Source organism: Lepidochelys kempii, chromosome 8, assembly GCF_965140265.1.
Source record: "Lepidochelys kempii isolate rLepKem1 chromosome 8, rLepKem1.hap2, whole genome shotgun sequence".
Classification (NCBI taxonomy): domain Eukaryota; kingdom Metazoa; phylum Chordata; order Testudines; family Cheloniidae; genus Lepidochelys; species Lepidochelys kempii.
This window is the reverse complement of record NC_133263.1, coordinates 64,583,083-64,594,186: the sequence shown is the minus strand read 5'-3', so window position 1 is coordinate 64,594,186 and position 11,104 is coordinate 64,583,083. Positions and strand designations below refer to the sequence as shown.

The following is an 11,104-nucleotide window of genomic DNA, read 5'->3' as shown; positions in this document are numbered from 1 at the left end:
AACAGCTGCTGGTGTGAACCGAGTTCATGCTGCAGACAAAATAATAGCATCGTGTCACTGAAGTGTTCCTCTCCACGGCACGACTTTCAGCATGTTCTTTAAAGGGGGATCTCGTCAGTAATCCCACGGTTGGTGAAGGCTCCGCTTCTGGTGTATTTAATATCTCTCTCTCCGGTCCTTACAAATAGTTAGATGGCTTATATAATAATGCAGGAAAATGCCATGCTGAACGCTTGAAATCAGAGTTTCAGGGGTCTCATTCGGGGAAGGCTTGTTAATTTCAGTTCCCATAGTATTTTAACCTGGACCTGCAGTAAATACCGCGATCTCGTGTTACAGCAACTCATCTGAAGTGACTGATTGAGCAGGTGTCAAGGAGGGAAAGTAATTAAAGTGCTATAATACTAAAAGCGTCGCAATCTTTTTGTAGGATGGGTATTTTGTGGGTGGGTGATAAAAAATAAATACAGGAAGTTTGACTTATTGACATTAAGGAGCTGCAGGTTTATTTTATTTTCATAATATGCATGGAGGTGACACGTTTTTAAAAAGTTGTTAATCGAATCCACTTACAACCAGGGAGCTTAAAGCCAGCGCTGCCAACTGCAAGAACAATCCTTAATAGTGAAGAGCTTTAATCACAGCATCGGCATCTCTGTATCTGCTTTGAAATTGGCCATGTGCACGAATAAATAGATAAAGGTATATTTAAGTGGGCTTGTTCTATTTTGAAGCTTCTTGGGACACTGCACCTTCTGTATCTTTTCTTTTCTGTTTACTTTGAAGGAGCCTTTTTCTTGCCCCATGACAATACATATTAATGCATTGCTGTTATTGCCAGGCTGTGTCTGCATTCGCTACTTTGGCAGAAGCATTATTCCTCTCACAAAATAGAAAGGGGGCAAAGAGAGATTCCATTCTAAAGTGAGCTCCAGCAGTTTATATGGCCAGATGTATTGTCCTTTCCATACGCAAAACGCACCCAAAGGAGCCTTCGATGCATTTTCCCTATCTAACAATTTCGTTTAGAAAATATCATATATATATATATATATATATATCTTCTTCCAATTACCGACGCCCTAATGGGAGCAGGAGACGAGGAATATGCAAGGCTTATAATAAGCTACCTGCTGCGTCATGCCTAAATAATGTCATGCTTTATTTCATTGATATTATTGCGGAGATGACATAACTAGACCTTACATTGGAAATTCTCCTGCTGATAAGATAACGAAAGCCGATGGATCCCCCTATGTTGACACAAGGGGAACCAGTTGCTTATGGGTCCTTAAATTATAGTAACTAGCATTTGATTCCCCGAGCCACAAAAGTGATGAGATTCTACCTTTGGATACTTTCAAATGCAGCAGATCAGTTCATTTGGGATTTTTACGCCTCCATTTCCCTGCAATAAAAATCTCCCTCTATGTATTTGCATGCATATATGGGGCTATCTAAACACCCCTAATAATCCTAAACGTTAAGTTACTATTTGCTAGAACGGTGATTCCAAGGACTTTCAGCTATTTGCACACATTCTGTTTTATGTGGCTTCGGTCTATTTACTTGCCAGACGTGAATGTTCATTTAGATCCAATTACCAAAACTAGGCAAATGGAATTTAGCTCCGAACTGCTGCTCTCCCATCTTAATGCATAAGGAATGATATTAATACGCAAACGAAGTCCATTTGGATGTTTAATGTTACCAGAAGGCTGCGCTGACGTTCAAACGATCTAACTCTTAGCATCTGGGAGGCTGCACAGGGAGCTTTCTAGGATGGGTTTCAAGACATTTCCTTCAACCAAAGCTGAAGTGGACCAAACTGGGACACCAAACAACTGATAATAGTTTCCAGTCTAAGTAGACTCGGGTGCTCCACAATCCACAACTGGGGAGTGGAAGGGAAATCTTTCGGTTTATTACAACAGCTAAGGGTAACCATATCTTCTCCCCCTCCTGTCCTTTTTCTAAGATGTAAGGTCCATCTTGGAGTTCTCAGATGACATCATGATAGCTAAATGCCCAATCACTGCCTACAAATAACCCAGCTCGCACATCATATCTGAGGGGAGGTAGGTAGGAAGGGAGCCACCTCGACCTTAAAGATATTTGTCAGGTACCTAGTGGGGGTTTGTTTGTTGGAAACATACAGTGATCAATGGAAACCTTAATCAGGCATATCTGGGGGCTATTTACTTCTAATGAGAAAGAGACAAAAAAAATTGCAACAGTCAAGATACCAACAACGTTCATGGGAAATAGAACAGGACTTTAAAATAAAATAAAGCTGAGATGTCTTAGTGAGGTGTCTTCTATCATACAACAGTTAAGTACCTCCTGGGTGCTCATGAATATTTGTAGGATATTTTACATTTCATTTTATGTTTGCAAACATAGTTCTCTCCTCTTTTCAAAGGCACTTGCTAATTTGGACACCAAACAGACTGATGTTCAATCAAACACTCAGAAGTTAAATTATTCAGAAACTCAAACGCATCTGTGGGACCCTCACTGCCCCTCCTTTCAGTTCCAGAGACTTTACCTTGGAATGAGTCTGTCAGGAAGCCTTCTTTGATTTTTACCTCAAGGTGATGGCAACAACCACCCCTTTCCACAGGGGTGGAAAGATCGATGTTTGGTTCTGTGTGTGCTTTGCCACCCTTAACGATGCTACCGTGTTTCATTGAATGGCAGATGGACTTGGTAATGACACATTTGTCTTCGTTCTCCTTGGACCAGAGTGGCGGAGGAATTGATGGAGGTGAAACCTTGATGCTGTGGTTCGATCTAGGTTGAATGCCACTCTCGGTGTCAGTGGTACTTCAGTTCAGACTAATTTTTTTAATGGCCTATCTAATGATCTTCCAATGTCAGCACGATGTGATAAAATAGCACAGGCCGTGCTCCAAACAGACTTCTCTAAAGACTGGTTTCGATTCACACAATATAACGCAATACAAATATATGGTCTTTTAAATTCTTACTGCTAGAATAAAACCGTTTTGCAATGGGATTACACTTCTTGGGCATTCTTGTAGGTTACACATAGCATCCAGTGATGTAAATAATAAAAAAAATCATTGAAACTCCTCGATTTATTACCAAAATCAACAACATCTCTTGAAGTGATTTACGGTGTATACAGTAGCAGTGTTAAGTAAAGCGATGGTAATCTGAGTACTACCTGCACCCCTATTCTTGATTTTACTGCGAAATTAACTGTGGTCTCAGTTTGTAACGTGTGATTTATAACGCTAAGGAAAGGGAAAGGAGTATCACTAACAACGTAGCATCTGAAACACCCAGGCACACACGGTTTAGCTTGTTTTTTATTACAATTGAAATGTATTCAAATAACCCAGCATCAATAACAGGAATGCCAATATTCATGCAGTCGAAGCCACAAAGACTTGATCCTGGCTTAGGTTTCTGCAGTCTTCATCGTAGATGGCATATGCACTGATTGTCAAGTAAAAAAAAATGAATTGAACCGCTTCTTTTTGGATGGGTCTTTTACGTTAGCTTGATCATATGGACACTGCAGAAGAAATCAAACAAGTCATTACTGCATTACTTAGCAATCAGTAAGAAAAAGCTCAACCCTGCTACGGTTAAAGAAGAATTGTTAATTATATTATATAAATCATTTGATCTATTGTGCCCTCTAAACTAACAGGAAAATAATGGCAACCCCAAGCAAATGGTCCTAATTAGTGCCCAAGAACCATTTCTTAAATATGTCCTTCCAACTCGAAGAATTTGACTGACCAAAGCAATCTCTTCCCCCCACCCTTAAATTTCTTTAGTTCGTGCATTATTGCAAAACGTTCTGCATAACAGAGCTCCTAGCAAAGCAAAGGGGCAGACAGGACAATAACATTCTAGCCTTTCAGTGTTGTCTGTAGTAAGTGTAAACATTTCCTGATCAATTTACACTTGTTTTCAAACGTCTTACCAATTGACTCTCTCTTTATAAATGTACTTAATGAGTTTTAATCAAAGAGTGAGTCTTTCGCATCATTACTCATGTATTTCACACGGCAATAGTGGTATAAGAAAACTTTTTCAACTAAGAAGCCAAAAAGGAACTAGAAGTGAGCAGTGCACATTTGAACTGTAAATTACCCCGTTGTTTCCCCCCTTTCCCCTTTTTTCGTGCGCTGTTCTTTAAACCATGTTCTAATAACTAAATTTACAAAGGGGAAATATACGTTACCCACCTGGGGCGTCAAACACTACTCGCCTGAGTAAAGTGAAATTGATCAACATATTATTAAGGGCCTGATCTTGTCAGCCATTGAAAGCTACGGGATTTTTGCTATTTATGTCAATGGAAGCGGGATTGTGCGGTGTGTGCAAAATACAAAACATCGCCTTCTCACACTGCACAACTTCGATTTCTAAATGGTATTCGGAAAATACCAACACTAAGTCCTATTATTTTAAAAATCACACAATATTCCACCATAGCCTACATCTTTTGATACTTTCTCAGTCAGACTGGAAAACAGACCCTTCAACATAATTCTAGAAAACTAAACTACACTTGTGGCAAAATGTCTCGGTTATGTTATCTCATTTCTTTAAGAGGAGAAAGTTTGCTCGGAATAGACTTTCTGATATGCTGGTTCTTTTCACAGGCATCTTGCACTTGACAACGAGAACATAACTTATATAAAACAACAGTCTATTAAATAACTCCCGTGAAATTCTCCTAGCACTTCAAGGAGATAATGTTAACTTGAAATGTTGCAACATTCTATTTTAACGTTAAGAAAATCCCTCAGTGACCTTTCCTGGACTTATTGTCCTTGGCTAGTCTAAATTTCACAGTGAAACATGCCAGATAGCTTGCTATTCCTAATGCCAGCATTTAAAATATTTTTCAAAGTTATTTTAATGCTGCAAAGCAAGGATTTCATACTCACATGTCTGCATGCAGAACCACAGCATTTACCTCTCTGCAAGTGGGCAATTTTGGTGAACACTAAATAGCCAGTAACTGGATCCACATAGTTTTGCAGGCCAGCCTTAAAAAGAACCACCCAAAACAGAGTCAACCTCAATTCTATATATTCTTCATCTCTTTGTGATTTCAAACTGGAAGTGCTTTGACATTATCTCCCTAAAATCCAACTGCTTAACTGAAACCAGTTCATGATTAAATGCATTAATACCACTGTTATAATCTGACCCTTATATTCTGTAACTCAGACAGAACTGACAAATAAAGAGATTTGAGGAAGTAATAGAACATCAACAGTGCATATTTTAACATAGCCACAGATCAGCCTTTGCCATTCATTTCCTTAGAGATATCTTATATATTCTCTACATTATTCTAAGCTTTTTAGGAGAAAATGGACTTTCACTCCCAGGTTGCAGATCCATTTACACTTCGAATTATGAGAAAGTGTAAATGTATGATGCTGTATTTATGCTTCCAGAAAAGGGTCTAATCAAAGAAGCAGCTGCTCCTGGAGACAGAATGTGACATTTACGCTCTTCCTGTTCACTTTGGACATTATACACTTTTGGACTTTTTATGCCACATTCTTTCCCCTTTCTAAATGCTCTTGAGTTTTGATTACATTGTAAATGATTTTTAAAAATGGTTATAGAATGTTGACACCTTCTGCTGCTTTCAAGTGCTGCTTGATCAAAAGCAACTTTCATCACGCCAGCTTTGACGCTAAAAAGTATAACTGCAATTTGCAAACACGGTGCAGTATTTTATACTGGAGGGAATGTAAATACTTGTCTGGCATCCGCCTCTGCTGCTGGACAAGGCTGTGTGGTAGCAAGATATCACCTTTTAATATTTAGGTCACTTTTTGATTGTCATTTCCAGCAAGTGACCTTTGCAACAATGCTTATAGCGAGTGGAAATGTTAAGATGCCAGGGTTTTGGATCGTGTCTTTGCCGGTATGGACATAGCTTTAAAATGTTCGACACCAAATACGTCACGCCTACGTTTCGGAGAGCAAAGATAACGCTCCCCGAGTTAAGCTGGAGCTGCACATTTCAAAAGTGGTACGCGAACCAACTCCTTTGCTTCCCTGTTCTGTTGCGCCTGTGCATCCGTAAAGGGACACGTTCCCTGGTGTTTGCCTGCAGCCCCTGAAATAGCGGACGGACTAAGACAAAGAAGCCCAAAGGTATTTTTAAAATTGGGCCAGAAAGCCTGCTAAACATCAGCCATCACTAATGGCGGCAAAGGCAGAGAACCAGCCGCCTGCGACAGGGAAGGCAGGTGGGAGATCTAGCCGGGGGACAGTTCCATGCCCACGTTGAGGTCATTTACTGTAACCATGCTGACTGCCTACAACTGCCATTTGACCCTCCGGCGGGCAGCTGCCTAGGAATGGGGGAATTCCTCAGTCCACTCCGGGGCTGGTTGGGAACCTCCCGCGGGGACCGATCTCGCTGGAGCCAACGGCAAAACTCCGCAACCGGAACAGAATCGGTCGGCCCAATGGCTGTCCAGGCCAACTCAGCGACTTCTCGCGGCGGAAGAGGGGCGCGCAGCACGAGGTGCTCGGAGATGCACATCCGTGTGAGGAGGGGGAAAGGGCCAAGCGTCGCCTTGCGGTGCGATCAGGGTGCGGTGTCTAGAGCAGGGGGAGAGGAGGTGGACGCCACTTACTGCTACAGACAGTATTTACTGCAGGTTCTCATGGGCCTTCCATGGTCTCATGTATGCTGTTCCTACCGCTAGTGATGAGCTCCGTGCACAATGACAGCAGGTTGCTTCCATCTCTCCAGAAAACAAAACAAAACAAAACAAGGCTGCCCCGCTTTCCTCCGCCCTCCGGTATGGGAGCTGAGGTACCAGCTCTGCAGCTCTCCGCGTGCAAAGGGGAGCGGAGCGGTTATTAATCATGTCAATGCCGGAGTTGGAGATGGAAGGAGAGAGTCACTTAACATGTCGGCACCCTCTCTGCCTGGAGGCTGTTATCGGGACATAGTTCCCTTCCTGCAAAACACACGTGCATTCCATAAAAACGAGAAATACAAGCGAGTTTGTCAGGCCCGAAGTTTGGGTAAATTACTGTAAATACATTTGGTGTTCAGGCTACCAGCACTGGGCAGTTTGCCGGGCGTCCAAGAGTTGCATTTACCACCACGTTGTTACTTTTGGACATATTTCTCCCTGACCTAATCAATAACTCAGGTCTAGTGCTGTAAGTCCCCAGTGTGCACGCAGCATGGCTCACTGAGGCTCTGCATGAGCTTTCAGGCTGGGGACTGCTGCCCCTCCCCGGAAAAAAGATTTCGCTTTTGCTGTCTTATTTGTTCTCTTGGTCCCAGGCCTTCCGTGACTTGCCCCAACCTTACAGAATGCTGGGACCGGGAGCGCGCTCGGAAGGCTTCTCTGGTTTCCTGTGGGGTTTTGTGACTTTATTCTCTCTACAGTTCCCGTTGCACCAGGCAGCGTCTTGTGAGCAAATGTCCATCTCTGCTCGCGCAGAGGCACGTGTCAATACTTCTGGACAGAGAAGTTCGGGCTAGAAAGGCCATCGCTATGAAATACCTCAAATGGACCCCCCCCCCAGGCCACAGCAAGCCCCTGCCCCGGGGAAGTTGAAAGGGCAAGACGATCAGTGATCGCTAATGTGGCACAAGTATTGCTGGGACACGGAGCTCCTGTCACTCTCTCGGTGGTGCACGTCCACTCCTTCCTTGTGACCGCAGCCAGCCCCGAGAGCAGCTCCCTGCGCTCATCCAACCGCCCCCCCTTTCCCCAGCACCCCCAGGCCACGCGCCAGTGCTCCGGCCGCGGTGTTGGGCCGACCCCGGCATGCCCCCAGCTCAGGCTGAGGGAGAGGCCCGGGGCAGCCAACCTGTTGCCAGCCTTTCCCTGCGCTTCCGTGGGGCTGGCTGCAGAGGCCCTGGCAAGGCGGCCAGTGGGCGCGGCACGGAGCAGCCCCGGGCCGCCCATTAGCCGCTGCAGCAGGGGAGCGGGTCCGCAGGGAGCCCTCGCCTGCAGCACGCCGCCTGTGTGGGGCGCCTCCAGCCCCGCGGGCCCGCCTGGGAGCAGCCCGGAGCGGTGAGGCGGCTGCACAAGCAGCGCCCCGCGGGCCCGAGCGGGAAGCGCTGGGGACTCACCGCGCAGGCCTCCCGGTGCAGCGCCACGATTCGCTTCTCCGCCGCCGTTAGCAGCTCCTCGCTGCCCGGCCGGCTCGGCTGCTGAGAGCGCTCCCCGCCGGCGCCGCCCGTGGCCCAGCGCACCCAGGGGCCGCGGCCGCTCCGGCTGCAAAGAAGGGCCCAGGGTGGGGAGCCGCTTGCAACGGGGCGCCATGGGCCCAGGGGCGGGACGCGGCTGCGGCCGGGAGCCCCGGCTCTGCTGCAGCCGCAGGAGAGCCCCAGCCAGCTGGAGGGCCCCATTCCTGGCGCTTCTCGCCGGGGCGCCACCCACTCCCGCCAGCAAGTCTGGGTCACAAGCCCTGAACAGCCCCAGGCTGGTCTCCCGTTGGGGCTCGTCCGCTTGGGGAGGCCGACAAGAAAAGAACCGAGGTCTGCTCCTGGTGCTGTCACCTGTCGCCCACCTCGGCTCTCCCCCTGTTTGTTCTTCAAAGAACACCCAAGGCAATGGCAGGACCGAGCGAGCTTTGGATCGGGCCTTTAGACTGTCTTAGCTGCTTGTACAGCCCCTAGCCCAGCCATGCCTCCAGCGCAAGGAAGGCCTGTGGAATTAGTGTCATATGCCTCAGGGAAGCACCTTTGTTCAGGACCTCATCATTAATTATGTCTTTGCCCCTGCAATTGTGTTAGAAATGACCCATTCTACGTGGACAAGGGGTTTACAGAAAATATTTAATTTTTGCATATTTCTGCTATGTAGACCAATAGTTTCCAGTACATCCCAGCCAAATCCTGCTGGTACGTGTATATGTGTTTGCAGGATCAGGCCTTAAAAGGAAAATACTAAATATGTCTGTTTTTTATTCTATATTCATTCACTTTTTAATAGCTGGGTTTCCTGCCTGGGCAAGGAAGTGAATATCCAGATCAAGACGCAGTAAGTAGGCAGGCAAATAGCCCACCTTAATCGATTGGTCTCGTTAAGAGTTGATATGGTAACCCCCCATTTTTTCATGTTCTCTGTATATAGATTTATATATATATCTTCCTACTGTATTTTCCACTGCATGCATCTGATGAAGTGGGCTTTAGCCCAAGAAAGCGTACGCCCAAATAAATTTATTAGTCTCTCAGGTGCCACAAGGCCTCCTCGTTCTTCCAGCATGTGTCCAAAGCTGCATGTACATGTAACCAAACACTGTGCTCTGCACAGGATGGACCACTTTCAAATGGTCCCAACATTGTTAAATCATAACTAACTTATTTTCAACCCCAGTAAAGACCCTACTCTGCACTGAGGACTATTCATCAGCTGAGTGTCCCCGTCCGTATTTCAGTCAATTTTGTATTCTCGGTTGTATTCAGGTTGAATTTAATTGTATTTTTCTATTTTATTTGAAAATAAAAAGTATGGCATAGAAACTTCTGAAGATCTTATTGTTTTATTTCACAGCATAGGAAGATGTTCATTGTTGGTATTGTCATCTCAGAACATTGCTAAAAGTGCCCCAAATTGTGTCATTATATTTTAAAACTTTTTTTATATTATTCAGATAGCACTGTATGTGATGCTTTAAAGTAGCAAGAATACACATAAAATATTGCACCTACCCTGAAAAACTTAGTTTACCTTCTTTCCTATAGCGTTCTTTAATTTCATCAGTAAGATGAGTGCAACACTCATTATTGGTTATATAATAGTTATAGCCCCCACAAAAAAACTTACAACTAACTTATAGTTAGTGGAGTTCATTTCCTATCAAGGTGATCAATAAAAAACAAGGAATTCGCTAGTTAGATAATACACGTTCAATTCACAGGCTTTCTCACCCACACATCATGATAGACAAACCCACTGGGCTTGATTCTCCTCTCACTAACACCAGTTTTGCACCTGTGTAACTCCATGGGCTTCAGTAGCATATTCTTGATTTACGCCAGTCCAAGTGAGAGGGGATTCAGCCCGACAGACATAGCTCCAAAGCAAAGTCCTTTTCAATTGCAGCATACAACTCCACTGCACATATGCGATCCCTCACAATTACACACACGCGCACACACACACACAGCTTGAGCTCTGACCTCAGCTAAATTAAGATATATTCCCTATACACAGTGATGAAGTCTATAGTGTGTTATTTGTATGTGGAAAAGTGTGACCTTGGAGTTAAGGCTGTGCAGTTGAGTGTGGACGAGGGAAGGAGGTAGTGAAAGTTGAGATAGGGAACTGGTAAGTGGAGTGTTGAATGACTTAACTACTTACTTGCTTGTTACAGTTTGGGTTGGTGGTTTATGCAGTTTAGCAGTATGATCTCTTAACAATTTTTTGTGTAGGGGAATATCTATATATACTACAATATTCAACAGCTTCACAAAATGAAGATCCCTGCTGAATATCCTATTTCAAAAGTTTCTTTGTTGTAAATATCAGTAAAGCATGCTCATATTTGCAGATCTTGGCCCCTGTCCTGCAGTTCTTGTCGGATTTAATGTGTCTTTGAAATTTTGACAGATAAATTCCTCATTAACTTCTGCTATGAAATCCTGGGCACAGCCGGAACCAGCCAGCACATGTCTCTCTAACTTTTTCAGTGAGGATTTTGCAGACCATGTTGTGTAACACCTTCCTTCGTTTGTCACCTGAAAATATTGCCTGTGCAATGAGAGACCCTGTCACAGGCACACATTTTTGTGGACTATAGGCATAACCTTGTACCTGCTGATTTCAGTGACTTCACAGCAGGGTGAATTTTGCTGATTAAAGGTCAAGGTGTATTAGAAGCACAGAGAGCTGAAGTCCATGGGAGCTGGTTAAGGTCTGGAGTGTGTGATTCTGCTCTGTTATCACTGTGAAAAATAGCAGTTTTGCCTGTTGTTTGGTCCTATAGAACAACCAGTTCTGACATCTAGGCTAGCACCTGCCTGTGGAGGATTGTCATAGCCAGTATATTCAACCTTTTTTCCAGTTTTAAATTACTCAAGAAGTGGGACTTCTGCTGCTTCCCATAGGAT

At 44.6% G+C, this 11,104-nt stretch overlaps 1 protein-coding gene across 1 annotated transcript; it reads right to left on the bottom strand.

The window, feature by feature from the left end:
* Positions 1–3,030: 3,030 nt before the first annotated feature.
* On the bottom strand, positions 3,031–8,575 carry C8H1orf53 (chromosome 8 C1orf53 homolog). The gene is made up of 3 exons (XM_073356751.1): positions 8,117–8,575; positions 4,935–5,036; positions 3,031–3,544 (listed from the first exon to the last, which is right to left on the bottom strand). The coding sequence occupies exons 1-3, from the start codon at positions 8,393–8,395 to the stop codon at positions 3,473–3,475; spliced, it is 453 nt and encodes a 150-aa protein (XP_073212852.1). The 5' UTR covers positions 8,396–8,575; the 3' UTR covers positions 3,031–3,472.
* Between the last annotated feature and the right edge of the window lie 2,529 nt (positions 8,576–11,104).

What these genes read in the sequence shown, in the direction of transcription:
- C8H1orf53 (XM_073356751.1), bottom strand. Translation starts at nt 8,395, where the DNA reads ATGGGGCCCTCCAGCTGGCTGGGGCTCTCCTGCGGCTGCAGCAGAGCC. An exon ending in TGCACCGGGAGGCCTGCGCG is followed by an intron (nt 5,037 to 8,116) that starts GTGAGTCCCCAG and finishes GTTCTTTTTAAG; the next exon opens with GCTGGCCTGCAAAACTATGT. An exon ending in GTGGTTCTGCATGCAGACAT is followed by an intron (nt 3,545 to 4,934) that starts GTGAGTATGAAA and finishes TTTCTTCTGCAG; the next exon opens with TGTCCATATGATCAAGCTAA.